General features: G+C 40.1%; 1 protein-coding gene across 7 annotated transcripts in view; it reads right to left on the bottom strand.

Moving 5' to 3' along the window:
- TACC2 (transforming acidic coiled-coil containing protein 2) overlaps positions 1–22,567 on the bottom strand; it is a 226,270-nt gene that overhangs the window by 68,866 nt on the left and 134,837 nt on the right. For all 7 annotated transcript variants that reach the window (XM_030569225.1, XM_030569228.1, XM_030569226.1 and 4 more), the window contains exon 11: positions 569–732. In XM_030569225.1, coding sequence (XP_030425085.1) covers positions 569–732 — 164 coding nt within the window. The remainder of the gene's footprint in view (positions 1–568; positions 733–22,567) is intronic.

The following is a 22,567-nucleotide window of genomic DNA, read 5'->3' as shown; positions in this document are numbered from 1 at the left end:
GAACTTCTCAGAATATATCATCTGGTCACTTGCCATTTCAGGTGAAATGAGATCTGAAAATAGTCTCCTATTAACTGAGATTATTAATGATACCTCATTATATAGCTATGTGTGTTTAGTCATCAGAACTGTATGAAACTAGTCAGAAAACATCAGGAATAAGAAAACTGATTTAATAGGAAAGAAATGCACCCAAGGGAGTTTTTCCTTGTTTCACAAATCATATTATGAGCCTGATTCATCACTACTTATTCCATAACAGAGTGGAGAATCAGGCTTTATTTTTTAAACAAAGATGATGGTGCCAAAACATTACTAAAGTTCTATCGGGAGATGAATGCGTTGATTGATAATACAAAAAAAGACTGCTGATAGTATTTAATACGTTATTGTCATTATCAAACTATGATACATTATTTTTTCAGTAGGAAGAGGGCACAGCATATACTAACTAATCTTCCAGCCATCCTTTTCTTAGCACCCTTTCTTTACTGGGATTAACACTGATGTCCCCTTACAGTAACATCTTCCTGAGTGATCCGGCCCACTCATTATATATATTCATTACCTGTGTCTTCCAAGGGCAGCTGCGGCCTTATTTCCTGTTCAACTGTGTCGACTGCTGCTGCTTCTACCACCGCTACTTCCAGTGGTGGCTGCGGTAGTGCAGGTGGAGCCTTTACAGGAGTGGTGGATTCCGGTGTCTCAAATGCTTCTTCAGAGTCTGAACTCCTGAGGAAAATACAAAACAGGAGTTTCTTTAACAACCTGGGCTAGTGAGCAAAGTGAGCTTTCGTGTGTGGAAAGGCCAAGTCAGACTTTGAAATGCAGGGTTTTCTGAGTGGAGGAAGCAAACCTCAGCAGTCAGGCTACCTCTGCATTTCTCAAAGGCGGACTATGATGGATTAATTTCACACGATTTCTAGAGCACAAATATCATGGTTGCAGGTTTTCTCTAAAGAAATCTTTATGCTACTTAAGATTTCTCTGTCCCAACTTGAACATGCACTCAAAAAGTAAATGCTTCCTGAGAAGCCTGCTGTGCAGTGTGCAAAGGAGACTTCAGTATGAAAGCGAAAAACAATGGAACCTTTTTATGAATTTCTGGAACTTTTCTTGTCACAAGCATAGACAAACCAACACAGAAAGACAAAAAAGGAGCTTCTCAGGAGAATTTCAAAGCTGTGTATTAAAGGCTACGGCTCTAAAATAATCAAGCCTTATATTGCTGTGTGTGCTCTGACAAGCTAGAGAGCACACACTAGCATAACTGATGGATAAGTCTCAACAGCAAGCCTCTGGCCAGCCCAGTCTCTCAGAAATGTTACATTTCATCACAGCTGTATTTTTACATAGCATTTTTGGCAATGGTAAATGACCCCTGTGCACTATCAGTAATATATTTCCATCACTGCATTATCACATACACATAAAAAAAAATAGAAGGATCACAGTGGGCACAAGCACGTAGAAGAGGTGCACAATGGAGACAACCGAATGAAATGCAAGCTTGAAAGGAAACAACTATACGAAAGGGTGCACTAAGTTAGCCTAAAAATCAAATGAAGCTCTACATAGCACAAGGACATAACATGTTGCTCTACGGGGAGAGCCACTTTAGGAAACTGTCCTTCTAGAACTGAAAACTATGCACTTGATGTACTTTTAAACAAACAAAACAAACTATATTTTAACATTTTCAAAACAATTTTTGCGAGCCAAGAATACAACAACAGTATTGTCTTGTTAATTACTTAGCAAGCATTTCTGCTGGTCAGATGCAGCTTTTCCCCACTGGATCTAAATACAATGAATTGAATGGTGTGACAGTTTCCTGAAAGACAGGACTGACTTGCCTATTTCCAGTGATTCTCTGCATGGCTAGGAGACTGTAGTCTCCACTGCTTCTCACAGCTGTCCACATCCAGCGCGCCCACTGTATTGGGGACAAAATTTGCCATGAAGTGAAAGCCATTTCATCCGTGGAAGTACTCTACAAGCCGTCCTGATACAGTATGTAGAATCAAGGACTTCTCTGACTTAATTAAAGTTAAAAGAAAACTCTGTACTGCCAAGCAATAAATTCTGTTTGGGTTCTCAAGGCTTTTAGATTATCTGAAGCAGCTCCATGTCAGATAAAGTGCAAGTGGTGGATTTGCATTCTATTACATTTGCTTAAATCTCTCAGCATGTAGCCTGTGTGGGCTATAGCAGAAAAGACCCTGTCATTGTTCCTGACAGCTCAAGTGATTAGATGGACCGGATTCTCTCCAGTTAGCTCTGCAGAATTCCAATGAGAACTCAGTCTTCCTAGTTATATTGTCACAGCTCACACATCTACTTGGACCCTACCACTAGCTCTGGAGCTAATGGATTACCACTACACTACACCGCTGCAGAGCAGAAGGATTTCTGCTAAGCATTATTCTGTTTGTTTTTTCTGGCTAGGTCTATGGTGCATAAAGTTATCTCCTGCCTATGGAACTTCACAAAGACTAAAGTGTCTGTCTATCAGTTACTAATACTGCATCAACTTCCCCAAATGCATTCTTTGCTTCAGAACTCAAACCATATTTGTTCAGCAGCCTACACAGCTGAGTGAGCTTACTGGGAGGTGCATTGTAGTTTTTTAAATTATATTTCTTCAAAGATGCAGCATCTCTCAAGCTCACAATATTTTAAGATCAAGAATCATTGCAAACAAAGAACTTTTGTAAACAAAAAGCAAGCCTTACTTACAATGAGTATCTAGCTGAACAAACACAGTCCTTTCCCTTTTCCTGACAATTGCAGGAACCTTTAACCTCACTATGTCTTTGAAACTACCTGGGGAAAGCAATTTGGTTACTGTTTGATGTTTTCCTAACAGAGAAAAATAAATTTATTTAACTAAAAAATAAAATAAGAAAGTTACCATGTATATGAGAAGGACTGAAAAATAGCACAAATCAAAACGCTTTTTACATCATTGATCATGTTTTATGCATAAAAGAAAGAATACATGTCCTTTCCTCCTTTTAAATACATGAATATAGTGTGATATTATATTGGTGCAAGTACTGTAGTCTAAAACAGTAATAGTGGCATATATATGTAGAAAACAAGTATTATAAATATATATAATATGTAGCATGTGTATTAATCGGGTATGTATATATAAAATACTGTATTACATATAGTGTGAAGAAAATGTTTGTTTATGTCTACAAAGATATCGTTACAAATGTGAACTCATGTTCTGCTGTCATCCTGAGTCTGCAGACAGGCAGCTCTAGTGCCTGTGTTGCAGCTCATAACCTTCCTAAGCAGCAGCAGAGTGAAAATGAGAAGACAGATTCTGGGCTCTTTCACTGCTGCTAATAGTCTCAAGCCAGTAAGCAACAATAAAACCAATAAGAGTCTATCAACTTCATTCTGACGCATAGCTGGGAAATGGAGCTCAGAGGAGGATCCAAGAAACACAGCAATCTAGAGAAGTATCTAATACCAAAGAATACCCTGCCACAGCTAACAAGTTGTGGGAGAGGCAGAGCTTTGTGTACACACACACACACATACACACGCTGTCTCTCTCTCTCCCCTTAACTAGGAGGTATGAGAAGTGGTTATGGGGAGAGGGAGAAATCTCCACTTCCTTCCAATAGCCAAAAAGATGCAGGGGTCTTTAAATTCTGATATAAATGATGGAGACCAAGATAAGGTCCCCAAATGACCCCTTGATAGGAATCCTTGCCCCTTTCCCAGAACTGGATTTTGAAGACAGGATCGTTATTTCCTTCAGGTTGAGTCCCCCTAATTTTTCCTAGTGACCTCTAACTAATAAGTTTAGTCATCTGGCCACTAGTTGCCTGCTAAATTTTTCAACCAGTATTTCATCTGCCAATACTTTTTTGCTTTTGATTAAGTAATATTAGTGCAATATTCATAAATGTCTTTGCTATCCTAAATACAGGAAAAACATAGTAAATAACTAGATAATGCTGCTGCAGTATTGGAGATATAAAAGATAGCACTGGGAAGTTTTTAAGGATGATCAGCGTCAGGCAGCAATGTCAGTAGTTCCTAGGCCCCTGCTCTAACCATACTTCCTTTGGAAGTATTAACCCAGAAATGCTAATTGATACAGCAAATCAGTACAAAACAGCTAACATTTGAGAGATGTGATACAAATGAAGTTTCCTCTTGAAACAAAGAGTAAACAGCATCACTTTGCCAATATTATCTGTTCCAAATGGAATTAGGATGCTAGGAATATAATAATATCACAATGGAACCCAGGCTGAGTTATGAAATCTTAAGTCTTTCACACATGAACAATCACCTGCACATTAAACTTTTGTTGTTTTGGGTAGAAGCAGATTCTTACATAATCAAATTCCTCTATTTAAAAAATATGAGCACATGCATATGTATAGAAGAGGTTACATTATCACCTTCCTCCCTTTCTGACCAGTTTGCTTTATAAAGAGTATAAGGAAAGACTAGTAAAGTTTTTGTAAGCAGGATTAGAGTGAATTACATGCTTCAACAGTTTCCTTTAGAATTTGTTTGCAAAACATATTGTTAGCATCTTCAGAGAAAAGAAGAAAGTACATTCCTCCCTCCCCCACCCCCTTTAAACTGACATTATGAAATATAAGGTAGGATTATAAAGAATAATGCATTTAAACTGTTTATTTTGATTGGTTTATTGAATGTTTTCTAGAAGTAGCAAGTAAGGTAGCAAATATTGACCAAAGATTCCTGGAAGTCTGCTAGAGTATAACCTCAGAGTTAGAAACGCCGTGGGAATGGAGGTTGTTCATAACTCTGAAATGTTAGTAAACTCTGAACAAAACATGGTTGTTCTTTCAACAGTTTACAACTGAACATTGACTTTACTATGCAGAATTAAAAAATGCTGCTTTTAACCATCTTAATTTAAATGAAGCAAGCACAAGAACAGTTTCCTGTTTTTTTAGTAGTTTACATTTAACACAGTACTGTACTGCATTTGTTTCTTGTTTTGGCTCTCTACTGCTGCTGGATTGCATACTTCCAGTTCCAAATAGGGTGTGTGGTTGACCAGTCAGTTCATAACTCTGGTGTTCATAACTCTGAAGTTCTACGGTACTTTGTTTACAGTGATCATTGGTTGAAGGGATTTTAAAAAACATGGCAAGTGATCAAAACTTACCAGACTTGTAAACTAGTCAGTAGGTAAACTTGTTTCATTAATGTGCTTAACATCAAAGGGAAAAAAGTATCTTTGACAATTAATTAAATGAAGAAAATGGTTAAGAGAGTTTTTTCCATCTCTAACTTCTATGATTGTTTATTTCTGCACATACCTTGACAGCCAACAGAAGATGAAAATCAGTTGAGTTAGAAAGATAATAAAGAAAAAAAGAAAATGCAGATGGCAAAAGCTTGAATTGGACTACAGAACGATTAGGTGGGTATATAAAAACTCCAGAGTGCAGAGAGGGTCTCGTTGGTAGCAGGATATAATGAATGCAACTAGAAAGAGGGAGATGAAAGAATCTTTCTCGAAAGTTATTGTATAAACAGCAAAAGCAGTGTACATACAGCATCTTTGGACTACGGGGAGAGGCAGGAAATGCAAGAATAATACTGGATCAACACAATTCTGGCACGTACGAGAACACTTGTGAGAATTCAATGTTCCCACTCCAATTGGGAAACCTTGGGATTTTGCCCAGTTGTTACACAAATCTCAGGAGGAAATAATAAAGGAAATGCCTTGGAATGACTTCTCTTCCTCAGCTTTGTCCTCACAGAAATCCCATGCTCACTATATACTTTTTACTCTACTAATGCAACTTCAGGGTACATATTAAAACAAATCCTCACTTACTGTATTTCAATCTGAATAATAAATTCACTGACACTACTGCTGGACAGAATTCAGTAAGTGTGAATGGGATCTCTCCATTCTGATCGCTTTCTGCCCATGCCACTTCAGCCTATTAAAGTGCTGCAACCACTAAAGTGAAGTAATCCCAGTCATCACTTTGAGACTAGGCTCACTATAAAACCTGTTACAAAGCTGACAGGATTTCCTCAGCTTTACCTTACCTGTATTTATTTCATGCTCTTGTTATAATTATTACCCAGCAATATGAAAACTGCAACTGTACATGCAGGCTTCATCTGGCAATAAAAAGAAAAATGGGTATCTTTTACTGAACCTACACTAGGCAAAAGACCAAGAGGTTAGCATAAGCTCTGTAAAAGGTGGTTTAAATGAAGTACATCCTCCCAGCATTGAGCACAATGGTCCAGATTTTGAACTAATGTAGGTGAATGTGTATGGGGAGACTTTGGTGAACCAGTAAAGTGCTTGAAATCACTATGGCTTACTGTTAAAGGTGGCCTAGTCAGCAAGCTGTAAATTGGCCATTCAGCAATCTCAGCTTGACCAAGGTAGGAGGGGAGAGGGTTTTGGGGTGCCACAGAAAGGGTAGCTTGACCCCGTGTCTTTCTTGATAAGAAGTGTGTTGAAGTTGCTGATGCATGCATTCTAAAAGAGTAGGACATGCCCCAGGAATGTCTGTTGGGGTCTCAAGACTGCAAACTCTGGAAAAACCCACACTTGGTTAATCAATAATCAGAAGAAGCATCTTGCTTGATCATTGAAACTGCTTACTTAACAAGGTTTCTTTAAGGGACATGTCATTCTATTACTAATGTATAAATAAGGGGGGGGGGGAGTTTGAGGTAGAGGGACTCGTTTGGGGACTCTTTTGGACTCTCCCACTGGATACATCTTGCGGTCCCTACGGGCACATGAAAGATTTGGCCACCGAAAGCCTGCCGCTGTGTCACTTGAAAGCCACACTCAGCTTTGGTAATTATCAAGGGTTGGGAGTGTTTTACTAATCTTGTTGCAGACGTGTGTAAGTGTGGCTTTAAGTGAAAGCACTCGTGTTGTCCTGTTTGTTCCGGCCATCTATCGGTCAGATTGCTGTGTCTCCCCTGATTTATTTCCTGACATCTCCTTGCACAGAGCAAAAGTTACCAAGAGCTCTGGGTTGAAAGAACCCCAGGCAACAAATGCAGCTTTATTAATCTCTGTGGAGGTTTCCTCCAATTTAATCAACTTTATATTTGTTTCTGTTCTTAGCATACAAAAGAAAATTCCTACACAGGTACTCAAAAACCATGGAGCATTCTGCTGTGCAAGCTACTGTGGCACTGGTGGTGCATACTTGCATGACATTTTTGAGGGAGAGGGTTCTGAAACCGTACCAGCAGCCAGGGCTCACTGGAATGAAGAAGTGCCCTCGCCATGCCCCCTCCTCTGGGAATGCTTCCTGCACTGGGGCCTGGGAATGGAGCTAAAGGAAATTCCCAAGTAGCCAGTTAAGCCTACTTTTAGGCTGCTTTTGCTACCAGAGCTAGAGAGAGCCCCTGGAATAAGCGCTAGCATCTATCTCTCTATATTTACGTTTGAATATTTTCTCCCTAACATCAAAGTTCACTATTAAGGCAAGATTAGACAAATTTTCTAAAAGATGAAAGCTGGTGTAGAATAAATGAAATCTCTGTCCTGTAAGGAATATGTAGAATTTGTGAGTCTAACCTGTGTCACTATGTAAAGCCAACACCATCCAGAAAACACCAAACTGATCCTTATTGTTAGAATTCAAGCGAACTATATCTGCCATTTCTTTCTTCTTTATGTAGCAGTCTTGTTTTAGTGATACTACGACACAAGAGACTATAATATTTGGCAGATTCATATACTGCAGGAAAATAATCTGTGCACACCAGGAGTTGACTACATGTATTGATTTCAGCATATTTGTTAAAATATGCACATTATCATTCCCCAACAAATAATACAGACTGTATGTTCCATCCCTGTGCAAAAGTGAATGAAGGGTAACAACATTAATGCAAGAACTGTGCAGCTCTATTGGATATACGACTCTCATCCAATTTTTGATCCCAGGATTGACTGGGAGTAGCAGAGGAGGTGGGAGGAAGAGAAAGGTCTCGAAGACAGTCGAATGCTGGAGAATTCAACTCCCAGCTATGTGAATTCTGTTCATCCACCTTCTCTAGAAATTTCCTCTGAGCAGCACCAACATATCAGACCAGCATTAACCAGCAACTGTTTCTGCAGACTTTCCATGCAGCTTGTTTGTATACTTGAGTTCTTAAGGGGAAGCAAGCCATTTTGGGTATATCTACATAGCATAGAAAAACCTGCAGCTGCCCTGTGCCAGTCAACTCAGGCTCCCAGGGCTCAGGCTGTTTCATTGCAGTGTTGACTTTGGGGCTCAGGCTGCAGTCTGAACTCTGGGACCCTCCCACCTCACGCCTGAGTCCCAAAGTACATAGCAGTGGAGCAGCCCTGCAGCCCGAGCCCTGCGAGCCTCAGTCAGCTGGCACAGGCCAGCCACGTGTTTTTCTTTTCTGTGTAGACATACCCTCAGTGTTGCTTTTCCACGTCACCTCTGACTCTATGCATTTTTTTCAGGAGGCCATGTTTTGCAAGTGGCCACATAGGTTCATCCCACAGAACTGCTTTCTCCTCCAGGCCCCATAACTCCACCATGGCTTTTTCTGAAGATTTGTTTCCCGTGACATCATAAAGGTGATGAGGGAGGGAAGGATTTGGTCCAATATTACCAGAAAAACATCTTCATGGGGGCCTTACCACATCATTACTTTCTTTGCACCAAAGTGTCTACGAAATAATGCTCTAAGTCATCAATATAAAGGAATCAGAAAGTCTTGAATCTGATGGACCAGTGTAAGTGAACAGCCTAATGTTGATTCATGACTGTAATATGTGTGGTATTGTCTGAAGGCAATGAGCATCTCCTACTATAAACCTCCTATTAAAATGTCTGTAGCTGTTGTATACTAAAATTAAGCTATAAATGTCAGTATTTATTGCACTATAAGTCAGCCACCCAGAGAGGAACCTAAACCAGCAAGAAAAAAGGGATGTTTACCATGTTAGAGTTTAATATTGAAAATATCCTTAGTTTTTTATCCTGTAACCCCAGTAAAAAGTGAACTGGAAGTACGAATTTTATGGTCTTCCATCCATCGCTTTCAAAAATATTTCATCATAAAATCACTGTGCATAATTCAGAATCAGAGATGTTGCTGCAGTCAGAACCAGTCCCTCTATCCCAAACGGCTAGTTAGGAGAGTGGGACTGCTTCTGCTCTGATGTCAACAGGAGTTTTGCCAGTTACTACAATGGGAACAGGTACTATAGAGATGAGGACCATATAAGCAGATAGACTTATTGGGCATTGATACTACTACTCTAAGCTTTGGAGAAACTAAAACTTCCAAAGCAATACCAAAGATCTAGGAAAGTAGACAGAAGATCTGTATTATTTCTGCCAAGCCACATGATCCTTTACCTCGCCTGTCCACAAGCAATAGGAAAACTGATTTCCTATATAATTTCTCAAGAACAATATTAAGCAACAGTATGTTTTAGTGATAGGGCACTGGACTGGGATGCTGCAAATCTGAGTTACACTCTCAGTTCTGCCTTTGAACTACTGCATGACTTGGGCAAGTGAGTTCACCTCTCTCTCTGTGTCTTTGTGTCCTGCCTTGTCTAATTAGAGTCTAAACTCCTTGGGACAGAAAACTGATTGTTACTATGTGTCCGTACAGACTCTAGAACAACACACCCTCAGGTGCATAGGCATCCTCCATTTCACTCTTCTGCTCATCTGTTCAGGCTTCTAAGTGTCATATTGATGGACTAGGCTTCTTTCTTTATTGTCCTGGGTAATATTTCTCTAGCTTGCTCTTTCTTCCTCCATCTTCCCAGGTAGTGTCCATGTTATCACCCGACCTGGAAGCTGTATTGGTGGCATCCTTAAAGCAGGTCCTAAACATGTCTGTCATCATCTTCTTATCATGTTTGATGCTTTAGGTTGGTTTGCTCTACTTAGAATTTCTCAAGTTGCAAGAAACTCTTGTCAATGGACTCTACAGATCTTTTGCAGGAATTTACTTTGGAATGAATTGCTCTCAAAGATAAGTGCAAAGTATTTTACTTAGGAAGGAAAAATCAAAAGCACAACTACAAAATGGGGAATAACTTGGTAAGTGATAGTATGCTGAAAAGGATTTGGGGTTATAGTTGATCACAAATTGAATTTGAGTGAACAATGTGATGCAGTTGCAAAAATGGCCAATGTTCCAGGATGTATTAACAGGAGTGGCATATGTACGACGCAGGAGGTAAATGCCCCATTCTATTTGGCACTGGTGAGGCCTCATCTGGAGTATTGTGTCCAATTCTGGCTGCCATACATTAGGAAAGATGGGACAAATTGGAGAGAATCCAGAGTAGAGCAACAAAATTGATAAAAGATTTATAAAACCTGACCAAGGAGGAAAGGTTAAAAAAATTGTGCATGTTTAGTCTTGAGAAAAGCTGACTGACAGGGGATCTGATAACAGTCTTCAAGAATGTTAAGGGCTGTAATAAAGAGAACAGTGATCATTTGTTCTCCATGTCCACTTAAGAAAAAATTGGCTTAATCTGTAGCAAGCGATATTTAAAAAGTTTTCCTAATATCCAACCTCACTTTAAGGCTAGTTAAGCTCTGGAATAGCTTCCAAGGGACATTGTGGAATCTCCATCACTGGAGGGTTGGAACAGGTTGGACAAACACGCATTCAGGGATGGATTAGGTTTACTGGGTCCTGCTTCAGTGCAGGGGGTGGACTTGACAACCTCTCAAGTTCCCTTCTCAACATTGATTCTACAAATCTATGATTCTACAATTCTTATCTGTATTTGTTGTAGATTTCCATGACTCTGCTCCACAAAGGAACAACTGAAATACAAATAATAAGCTACTAATACCTGTGGTGAAAAAATGCAAACAGTGGCCATGAGATTTTTCTCCTGTTATAAACAGATAATCTGTTATTCTACACTTAGTATAAATTATATGAGCAGCAAAGAATCCTGTGGCACCTTATAGACTAACAGACGTTTTGGAGCATGAGCATGCTCCAAAACGTCTGTTAGTCTATAAGGTGCCACAGGATTCTTTGCTGCTTTTACAGATCCAGACTAACACGGCTACCCTCTGATATATAAATTATATTGCAGTTAAAGAATTTTAATTTGCATAAGTGCAGTGTATTTATTTATGATCTGACCATATGAACTCAGTCCTCAGTTTCATGATTCAGAATTACCAAAGATGACCTAAACTCTAAATATTGTTTGGAAAATTAAGTTAACTGTTTAGGGTAGCTGGTATTTACTGACCTCAGTGTATGTTCCATAAAAGTACTGCATGGGGGGGAAATATTTCACAATTATGGCTGAAGATGATTTAGTATATTTAGCACCAGACCTGGGAAACATTTTACACTACAAAATAATTGTTAAATCATATTTAATTATCTTATTGTATAATATTTGCCTACTTAGTGAGTTCCAATTAAACAAAGTAATATGAGACTCTAAGTTAAATTAGCCACTTTTTAATACTGTGATTGTTAGCTGTATCCATGTATTTTTATATAATCATTTTTAATATCCATCAGTGGTCACGCTCAAAAATGTTGTAATATATTTGTACAGGGACCCCTAGGAAATAGTGGAAATGCTGAGGTAAAGTAATCTAATTATCTAAGGCAACTGATAACATTAGATGTTGTAGTGATGAGTGATATAGAAAACCCTAAAGAGAAATATGCACAAGTATGATGGTTGTAGGATTCATTATCTGCAATTGTTTCCCCTGACCCTCTCTCAATTTACATTCTGTATGCAATCAAAATGGCGAAATCCTCAGACACAGTGCAGCAGTACAGCCAACATAGTGAACCTTTTTCCATTCATGGTGAAGAACAGGAACAGTGACCTTAGTCTGACCTATAGAAGCTGGGTCAGCAATTTATCAGGTGCCATTTAAAGCCATCTGCCCTGCTCACTCCATTTCTTCCCATGAGGGAGCACTTTCAGTACAGGACTTTGCTGTTATCCTGTCAGAAGATGGGGGAGGTGCATACATGTCACTTATGTGTCACTGGAATCCATTTACAAGATCGTTCCTTAGGGGAACATTTTTTACTATTAACTATTAATGGACTGCTATCACATAGTTGTAAGGATTTTCAGTGACAAGATCATCTATCCTATGATTTAATAAATCCATGTTCAGTCCATACTGGGAGGAGGCAAACTGAAAAGCCTGGCACAATGTCTAGCCAATGGTGGTAACAAAGGAGTACTGACGAGGGAATAGCTGAGCTGAAGGCAAAATTACGGATCTGATTCCAATCTCATTGATAACTGGTGTAACTCCACTGTCTTAAGTAAAACACTATTAATGATTTGCACAGGTATAAGATCAGAATCAGGACTTAGCTTATGGCTGTTTTTATACAAAAAGTCACCATTTTTAATACTAGCTGGATTGCCGGAGGATTCTGTGTGTATGCATGCAGGAGGACGGGGTGGATTTAGCAATATATTATTCTGTGAAGGATTCTGGAGAATCTGTGAGATATGGAATGCCCTCAGTTTCCCCTGAAGCCAATGGGGAAATGACAGTACTCAGGGTCTTGTAGGATTGGGCCCTTTGTAAACAGCTATGATTTCCAGGGAAAATAATGTGGTCTGTTTAGGGGTACCAGCCAGGAGAGAAGTATTTTAAAGCCAGTGTGTGCCTGACATACCTCTAAACAATGGGATATTTGAAAGCAGAGGATTATCTTGTCACAGAACAATTTCATTACAGATTACCCAGTTAGAGGGTTTCCTTGCATTCTCACTGTGTAACACTCATTTAATTGCCCCTGTACAGCATCTCATACTGGAACCACCTTAGAACGGGACCACATTATGCCAAAACACAGCTACATCTGCAGTGGACTTAACATCGTTTTAGGAAGTTAAAACATGGCTAAGCAATTAAAGAGTTTTTTTCCTTTTTTCTCCAAAAGAATTTTTCCCCAAGATAAGAAGTTAAGTGTCATGTGACTATTTATGGCTTAAACCAGAAAGCAAGAGAAGCATACTTTGCAGTTTTCATTTTTATTTTTTAAAGGTGCACTCAAAAAATAAATTTTGTAAATAGCCTGTATTAGTGCAATGCAATTATACAAGTAGTAGTATGGGCATTAATGTGTGCAGCAAACAGGGTGGGAATTGGTGTCTAGAGAAGGATTTTAAGATTATTTCAGCATAAATATACCTATAGGACTCAGGGAAAATACGGCTTCCCAGAAAATAATCAATATTACATTGAAGCAGATGCTTCCCAGCCCATAAATGCTTTTTCATGACAAGCACAAGGTTTAACTCAAGGACATAAAGCAGCAAGATAATTCTGCATAATGTGAACTAGAAGCAGGGATTGTTTTCCTGTTTTGGACAGCAGCCTCCTCCCCCCCACCTTCTCCTCTGGGCCCGGTTATGCCCTCAGCTATACCAGTGTAAATCAGGAATAATTCCATTGGAATATTAATAGGAGTTACACCACAATAAAGTCAGTGTGATGAGTAGATCTGCCCAATGACATACTTGTACTAACGTAGCATTAATTACGTGGTTTACAGGCTATCAGAAGACCAGTGAATTTTCTTTAAGTGATACACCTCTATCTCAATATAATGCAACCCGATAGAACAAGGGTTTGCATACAACATGGGCAGCGTGTTAGGGGTTCCAGGCCAGGCTGGGGCTGAGGGGTTTCATAAGGGGCAGATGGTTTCGGGGGTAGTCAGGGGGCTCCCCCCCAGGGTCTGGGGGGCAGGAGCTGTGGGAGGGCACTTTTGGGGGCCCTGCAATCCCAGAGTGGCCCAGGGGATTAGCAGGGGACCAGGAGCAGCCCGCTCCACTTCCGTCGCCCCAGCCCCAGCCGTGTCACTCGGGGGAGGGGGCTTGCGGAAGGGATCCCCCCGCATTCACCAGCAGCGGCGGAAGTGGAGCAGCCCAGCCCCACCCTGCTCCACTCAGCCAGCTCCTAGCCACAGTGCTCCGCTTCCCACCGCCGGTGAGTGCAGGGGGCGTCCTTTCCCCAACCTCCCCGCACTCACCTGTGGCAGGAAGCGGAGTTCCACAGCTGGGAGGTGGCAGAGTAGAGCAGGTTGGGACCACCTCGCTCTGCTTCCCACCACAGGTGAGTGTGGAGCAGCCCAGCCCCAGCAAGCTCCACTCAGCCACCTCCACTTCCCACTGCAGGTGAGTGCAGGGCCTTTTCCCAGCCGCCCCCCAGCAACACAGCTGGGGCAGGGGCAAGGAAAGCGGAGCAGGCTGGGGCCGCGTCGCTCCGCTTCACGCCGCAGGTGAGTGTGAGGGGGCATCCTTTCCCCAACCTCTCCGCACTCACCGATGGCAAAAAGCGGAGTGTCGTGGCTGGGAGCTGGCAGGGTGGAGCAGACTGGGGCTGGGCTGCTCCACTTTCTGCCACTGCCGGTAAGTGCCTGTCGGGGGCAGGGAAGGGTGGATAGGGGTCGGAGCAGTCAGGGGACAGGGGGGTTGGGTAGGGGGTAGGATCCTGGGGGTGATTAGGGATGGGGGTCTCTGGAGGGGGCAGCCAGGGAAGAAGGAATGAGGGGTGGGGGGGAGAGGCAAAGCAAGTTTGATATAACGCGGTCTCACCTATAACACAGTGAGATTTTTTGTCTACCGAGGACCACGTTATATCGGGGTAGAGGTGTACTTAGATGCTATGGACTATATTTTCAAAGCATTGTTTGGGCTTTTAGCTGTGGCAAATTCTTAATGGGAGTTGTGTCTAAAATACCAGAAATCACTTTGAAAATGTCTCTTTAAACAGATTACAAAAGGAAAACTGTAAATCAAAACCCACCACCCACTCTGTGTAAAAAAAAGTCCAATTTCGCATGGGCTGACTATTCTGGGAGTCAGGTTGTTAATTTGATAATACAACTGAGAAGAATTAAAGGGAAATGAATATAAAAAAACCAAAGACTTCTGATTCCCCCCCCACACGCTTTTTACCTTATGTTGTTAAAAGAAACCTCATTATTACAACTAAATAAGATTGGATAAAAATGAAATTATTTTTCTACCTTTTTTCTACTTGACTTTGTGAATTTGACTGAGAGTTGTGTTTAAGTCAAATTCACTCTTTCCCCAGTAAAGGTCAGTTCCCACCTATGTGCATCTTTCACATAGCAAAAGAGAAGAGAAAAACATAATAAAATATAGAAAACCATAACTGAAAAAAATCACATAAAACTGGCAAGGAGATGCAGGCACAAGCTGTGCAGAAGTACCCAAAATTACTTTTAACCCAACTTTGAAACTGACTGGAATTCAAATTCCCTGTATTGCTTTAATTCAAGAGAGCCCAAACTGCACATTTAAAATCTCCTTTTAAATGTTATAATTTTGCCTGAGAGCCAACAGCTTTAACAGAGTTTGCTTTTCAGCACTAGCAATATAAATTAATAATAAAGTTAATCCCATCTCTCTCTCTCATAAGCCTGTTTGTCCTCTTTCTTTACCCCAGGTTTATTCTGGATGATCACATATATGGTACAGAGACAGGACACAAAGAACAGACCCAATATGTACAATTTTCTATTCTCAAGTCTCTTCTTAGCCCATGTTTCTTTTTTGATGGAAATCACTTCATCAACAGACAATCATCTTGACAGCATCACAACAAGAACTTCATCTCTGTACCTCTAACTAACCAGGTCACTGTTCTATATGCAGTACAAATGCAGAAGTCTCTTAAGAGATGGGAAGAAACAACAAAGACATATTTAGGATATCCCAATATTCAGTGCTAGGAAACACTTACCAGGAAGATAGTTAAAATTATCTAATAGTTGTAATCCAAATTACTAATACACCTTATTCATGGTTCTGTGGTTCACAGTGCTATTAGATCAGACTGATGGCATTCAAATAACATCAGCTGTCAAAGGCAGACGTATTTCCTACCCAGGACAGGCATCTTTCATTTGCCACTTAATGCCAAGTACTAAAATCTTAATGCAGGAAACAAAAGCCTGTTAAATATACCTTTGGTAGGCAAGCCAGGTGGCTCCATACCTAATACCATGCAAAGACTGCAAAGGAAAATCACCAACACCACATTTGAAACCAGAGCTATAAGTTTTGGTTAGTTCATTGATCAGAACTTCCCCTTAAATCCTGCTAGGGACAGGCCCTCTGTAGCCCACAGATTAGCTCAACCACAAGTTCAGAAGACAACAGCAGAAAACCAATCTCTGCAAGTTGTGGGAATGGGTCTATGACTCATTTAACCTCTGGGAGAACTCCTGGCTATGGTAATGCTGAAGATTCATGAAACAGTATTAGGGCTTGGCTACACTGGAGAGTTGCAGCGCTGTAAACCCACCACCAGCGCTGCAACTTACTCACCGTCCACACTTGCAGGGCACATACAGCACTGCATCTCCCTGGCTGCAGCGCTGGTTGTACTCCTGCTCTGCTTGGGGTATAAGGATTGCAGCGCTGGTGATGCAACATTGCTCCGCAAGTGTGGCCATCAAAAGCGCTGTAATTGGCCTCCAGGGTATTAGGAGGTATCCTAGAATGCCTGTTCACAACAAACAGGAAAAGTGACTGAACTCCAGGCTCCCTGGAGCTGCTTATCTAAAAAACAAACACAGCTCCTGTTTGTTCGAGAAGAGGCAGGCAGGGGAATTGCTTTGTAATGTTCACAGCTGTTTGCTTGAGTAGAGAAGCCACACGGCGGAGGGGGGAGTCCGTGTTGGAGCAGCTGCTTATGTGGTCTGAAGGCTATTTAGGAGTGCATAATTTGCATTTAGTGAATAAGAGAGGGGTGGGGGAAGGGGTCAAAACTTTTAAAATGATTGAACGTAGGTGCTGTGCATCTTCCAGTCCTTAGAACTTGCAAGGCAGGGAGCTGACACAGTGTCAGCTCCAACAATCCACTCTCTCTGTCTCCCCCACGCTCCCTGTCACACTCCACCCCACCCCCCCTCTTTTGAAAAGCACGTTGCAGCCACTTGAATGCTGGGATAGCTGCCCACAATGCACCACTCCCAACAGCGCTGCAAATGCTGCAAATGTGGCCACACTGCAGCGCTTTCCCTACATAGCTGTATGAAGACAGCTGTAACCCCCAGCGCTGTACATCTGTAAGGGTGGCCATGGCCTTAGTCTGTAAAGCAGAGAGAAACTGTTCCCTTTTCATTCTGGTGAAAACCTTACACTGGTTTTACTCTGTCTCCTTTCAGGGAGGGGGCAAAGGATTAAACTTGGCATTTGAAAAAAGGAATACAGGGAAGAGGAGAAGTTCCTAGGACCTCTTCCCCAAGACAAATTCTTCCTGGCTTATCCTTGTACAACCCCTCTGAACTCACTGAATGCATAGGAATTATGTTTGCCCTCCATGAACAGATTTTCACTAATCTTTACTGCTCCATGGTCAACGTATAGAAAAGTGAATGAAAGATAACACTACCTGCGAGCACAAGGGGGCAAAGGAGTGACACAGCCTCATCAACTAAAAAGACAACCACTGTACATGCTAATTATGTCAGAGAACTATTACTCCCTTAGTTATTTTCCTTCTTGAAACAGAAGCTAGACTGCACACTTCAGGTGAAATCCTGGCTGACTGAGGTCAGTGGAAGATTTGACTTCAATGGAGCCATGACTTCATGTTACGGACCATATGCTGCTCCAATTCTCAGTATATTGAAATAGCATCTCAATAAGCACTGAGAGAAAGCTCTGCCACATTAGGTGCCTTCGCAGCACAATGGTGTACTGGTAAAAGTGGTAGGTGATTTAGGATGACCCCAACTGACTTGCATCACACCTCTGTCTCCCAAGAACATGGAGAGAAAAGATACACATTTTTTGTTTCTTCCCTAGTCCTATCAGTATTCTGAAGTGATGGCCCTGCACTTTGGAAGTTAAAATATGAGGCTCTCAGATTCTTTCTCTGAAAGATTAAAAAAAAAAATCTGTTCCCAGCACACCACTGAAGTCTCTTAAATTAAAGCAAGAAACCAACAGCAGGCTCAATAAATGTAACTTTATATACTGAAGCAGATGAAAACTCAGAAGCAGAGGTTTCCTTTGAGCCTAATTATTTCTGCATTTCAGATAAAAGCTGATCTATATTTAACATGAGGAATAATGTCAGAGTGTGCAGAAAAAAAAATCCCACAATCAGAGAAGTTTGCAAACCTGAATATTTATTTTAATTTCAGAACCTTCCCTCTTTTGAAGCACAGAAACTTTAAATGAAAAAGGCCTGGATTTTTTTCAAACTTCATTTTTCACACCAAGGAACTAAGGCCCTAATTCTGCAGCTTGCAAAACTGGAAGGTGCAGAACAGCCTCAACTCCTCTGTTGGCTGGATAAATGGCAGCTGTAGGGAACACTTCAGATGGATAAAGTTCTACTGCTAAAATTGACTATAAAAATGGTGATGCTAAGTTCAACATTTACTTTACTCTAAATGATTTTCCAAATAAAAAGTGTTTTTCGGTTTACAAATAAAAACTTCTGTCTGACAAGGGCAAACTCTACCTGGGCTTCAAGAGCTTCCATCTTGCAGATTATCCCCATTTAATAGGTTATGCAGGCCATACTAGGCCCTCTGTGGCCCCTGTGCAACCTCATGCAATTCAAATATCTTTGCACAGGTTTGACCAATTGGAATGTAGTAAACAATTCTTTGATGACACAAGAAATACAGAATCCAGCTAGTTTTCTCTTTGTTTTGTTGGCTCTGCAGAGCTACAAGGAGTATAAAGCAATATTACTTATTTTGCCAATAAAAAGCAGCCATCTCATGCTAAATACACATATATCCATTAAGTGAGACAAACTATTTTTCCTCCCTCCTCTCATTTTTCACAAAAGCACTTAATGCTCCTTCAGACTGGCAGAAGACCTAAAGGATTTCCTAGGCAAAATATAAAAACACCTCATAGAGGCATTCTAACATTGGAAGGAACAGCTTGCATACGATTTAGTAATATCATTTCCATATTTTTATTAAACCAAATTGTGGCGTCAACTAAGCCCTGTGCAGCCCCTGGTGAAGAATTTGCCCCATTGACTTTGAGGGGAGGTACATTATATAGCTAATTCCTTGGCGCTCTTTTGTAACAAAATAAATAAGTTAGGAATGCTACTTATCTCAGAAAAAGGTAAGTTATGTATTTATGGATAGAGCTATTTTGCATGTACCACACAAGTATTACAAAAAATGAAAATATCCCCAGGCATTAATATTTCAAGACATACTGTTTCAAAACATGACTGATATAAATTTAACAAGTAATAACTTCACCTCCAAATTAGTTTTCATAAATTTAAAAAAAAATGAACAACTTTTAAATGGGTGAACTATTTAATTTTAAAAAATTGCTAGAATGTATATGCAGAAATACCTTTTTATACAGATTTTTACTACCAATACCAGTATACATTTTACAAATTGCCTATATGAATAGTTACAGAACAGGTATAACGGTTCCAAAGGAGCCATTATGGTTCATATCAGGACATGCACAATGTAGGTAATTGTAAAAATACATTTTATGTGACACAGAACTATATTATGTGCCTTGGAAAGAAAGGATGAGTGCTCAATTTTTGTTCATGTCCATGTACACCCCCTAAAAACTTCTGGCTAACTTTTCTGGTTTTGAATCTCTGCACATTTGACCAGACTGCTGTTAGTGATGCATACGGGCTTGATACAATGCCCTCTGAAGTCAATACCAACACTTCCACTGGACTTCAAAGGGCACTGGATCAGGCCAGTAAGAGTTCAGACCAGGGTTGGCGGGATAAAAGATGGGAAGTTTGATGACAGAAATCACATGGCATTTCTCCTTTTTCCTTGACTAGATGAACCATTCTCATTAATTCATGCAGGTAACCCCAATTGAGCAGAGACGCCTCTTGGACTGAATGTATCCCCTGCAAGATAGACAGAATGGTCAACAAAGGCTGGATCAGAAATTAAATTTACCTCTTATTACAACCATACAGGATGGACAACCTATCAATCAATTTAACCAATTTTGGTTAAATAATAGAAAACAAAAACCTTTAACACTATTAGTATAAACAAGTTTTATATAAAAATGCCTGCACTTTTGCCAGAATCAGTTAATAAAAAATTCTTCCTCATGCTATTAAACTATTTCCTCAGAAGAACTAAATTAGCTAGAGTAATTCATTTCCTTTAAACCTGTGAGAAGGCAAAGCTGTATTTAAATAGAGTATTTAAAAAAAATGAAATGGTCAACGATGCCTATGTTTATGTATGTACAAACATAAAACATCCAATTAGCTCACAGCTCTTAACACAAATCTGACAGCCACTCATGTTTGAGCCTTTCTAGGCAACCAAGATACCCAAAAAAAGGCTTTACACAATGGAAAGGAATACTGAACAACAACCTGCAGGGGCACCAAAGCTTTGGCCTAATACCAACAATCTGTAGCGTTAAGTTCCTTTTCTTGGGTTCAGATCCAGCTCCCATTGATGTCAATGGGAGTTTCACCACTGATTTCAGTCAGAGTTGGCTCAAGTCTCAGTCATTTTCTCCTTGGATTGGCAGGGGGTGAAAATTTCATAGAGACAGCTCTCAATGGGAGGAAGTAACATTGTCAACCCTTTGGCTAATCAAGGAATGGGCTGATGGGCTCTGAATGAATCTTACCCAGTCCCCTCTGGCTACAAGGATGGTGTCTATAATAAGCCTTAGAGCAAGATGTATTTAGTGCAGGGGAAAATCTTAGAATTTGATAAGGAGCCAAGGATCAATGGTATGCAACATGGATAAATATTCACTGCCAGTTCTACTTTGCTAATATTATGAAGAGTTTAAAAAGTTAGAAATATTATTAAACACTATAATATAAATAATGTATCAGTTGGCAGCTGGCTATGATTTTTATCCTCAAAGTTTCCCTTAGTGAGTCAAAGGTTAGGCAGGAAAAAATAATCTCACTGCCACACATTTTGTGTGTGTGTATAACAAAAGTATTCACACACTGAAATACAGCATACAAATATTAACCTACACTCATTTCCTCTTATTTCAGTCAAGTCCATAACCATTATTGTGACTGAAACAAGCACTTGATTTTGCTATCCATATGACCACCAGAGTGCATACTGGAGTTTGTACAGCACATGGCAGAGATTATAATGTCAATAACCAGGTCTGAATTGCACAACTTTTATTATCATGCACTTCCCTTAGACTCTTTCCTTTTATCCCATTCAGAACTATGACCTTCCTTACTAAAAGTCAACTGTTTACTGCCAGTGATGGAGTTACCAATAATCCCTGGCTAAAGCAAAGAACACTGATCAAAATGAAGGGTAAAAAGTTCTATCATTTTTCAATTTGATTAAACCTTCAGGAGCCAAATTAATAGAAGTTCACATAAGCCAGTTAGTAAAATATGTGGGAAGACAAATTTTTACAAAACCTAGCATCCCTTCTGACAAGTGCAAGTTGTACTTTCAAGTGATTTTATGTGCATGTAGTATATCAAAACCTGTCCAAAATCTATGCTTGTTAAGCAATCTCTCTTTAAGAGATTTTTCCCAAGTATCCCAGAACCTAATTCTCCTCTTATGCTGATTTGTTTAATCAGTTTAACTCCATTGACTCCAGTAGTGACTCCTGACTTACACTGTTGTAATCTAGAGGAGAATAAGGCACAGAAAGTACAGTTCTCATGGCCAACTCCACTAAGAACCAATCCTTGTTGGATCACAGAAAGTTTGCTTAAGATACAGTGAAACTTAACCAGATAGCTTACCACCTGATTTACCTGTGTCAGTCAGATATTTAGCTATCCAAACTGCCAGTACTGGCATCCACAATTTGTCTGCAGGTGCAAAGTTATATTGGTGCAATTTTGCAGGAGCCAAATGCACCAACGAAAAAGGGAGGCTGATCAGAAGCCTAGCAGCAAATGCAATTCAGGTACAGATATGCTCAACTTCATACCATACCAGGTCTCCACAAGACAGAGCAACTAGATGCACATTTTGTCAGTATAGGCCCACACATATTCAGGGAGAAAGAAAGGGGTCCCCATGCTTTAATAGCTTATTCTTCATAGCATGCAGTTTGGATCTTTTAGGAAATACTATATTTTCTTAATTCAATATTCTTTATTATTCATGTGCTACAAGACCATCAGCATCTTTCATTAACTATTCCCAAACACATTACCAGTTGTCTACTGACTTATGAATGGAAAGTTACGTCAATGGTTCATACTAGGCACAAAGAGGTTACATTCAACTCAACAGCAATTCTTTTAAAGATAAAGAATCTAGAATATTATTTCTGTACATAAACATTGCTGAAAGATGTGACAGTTAGTGCATTTGATTTTAACTGTCCATAAGATAAGAACTAGTACTGTTTGATCAATGAGTTTTCAGGCTGTGATGCAAAGAATTCTTAAAAGGCTATGAAAATGATAAATGAAACAATGCACTATCCATATTGCCTGATAATGTGAGTCAACGTTAAAAAATAGATATAGTGGTGTGTGCAGATGAAAACACAAATTTATAC

This window comes from Gopherus evgoodei, chromosome 7 (genome assembly GCF_007399415.2).
Source record: "Gopherus evgoodei ecotype Sinaloan lineage chromosome 7, rGopEvg1_v1.p, whole genome shotgun sequence".
Lineage (NCBI taxonomy): Eukaryota > Metazoa > Chordata > Testudines > Testudinidae > Gopherus > Gopherus evgoodei.
This window is presented reverse-complemented; position numbering and strand designations above follow the sequence as displayed.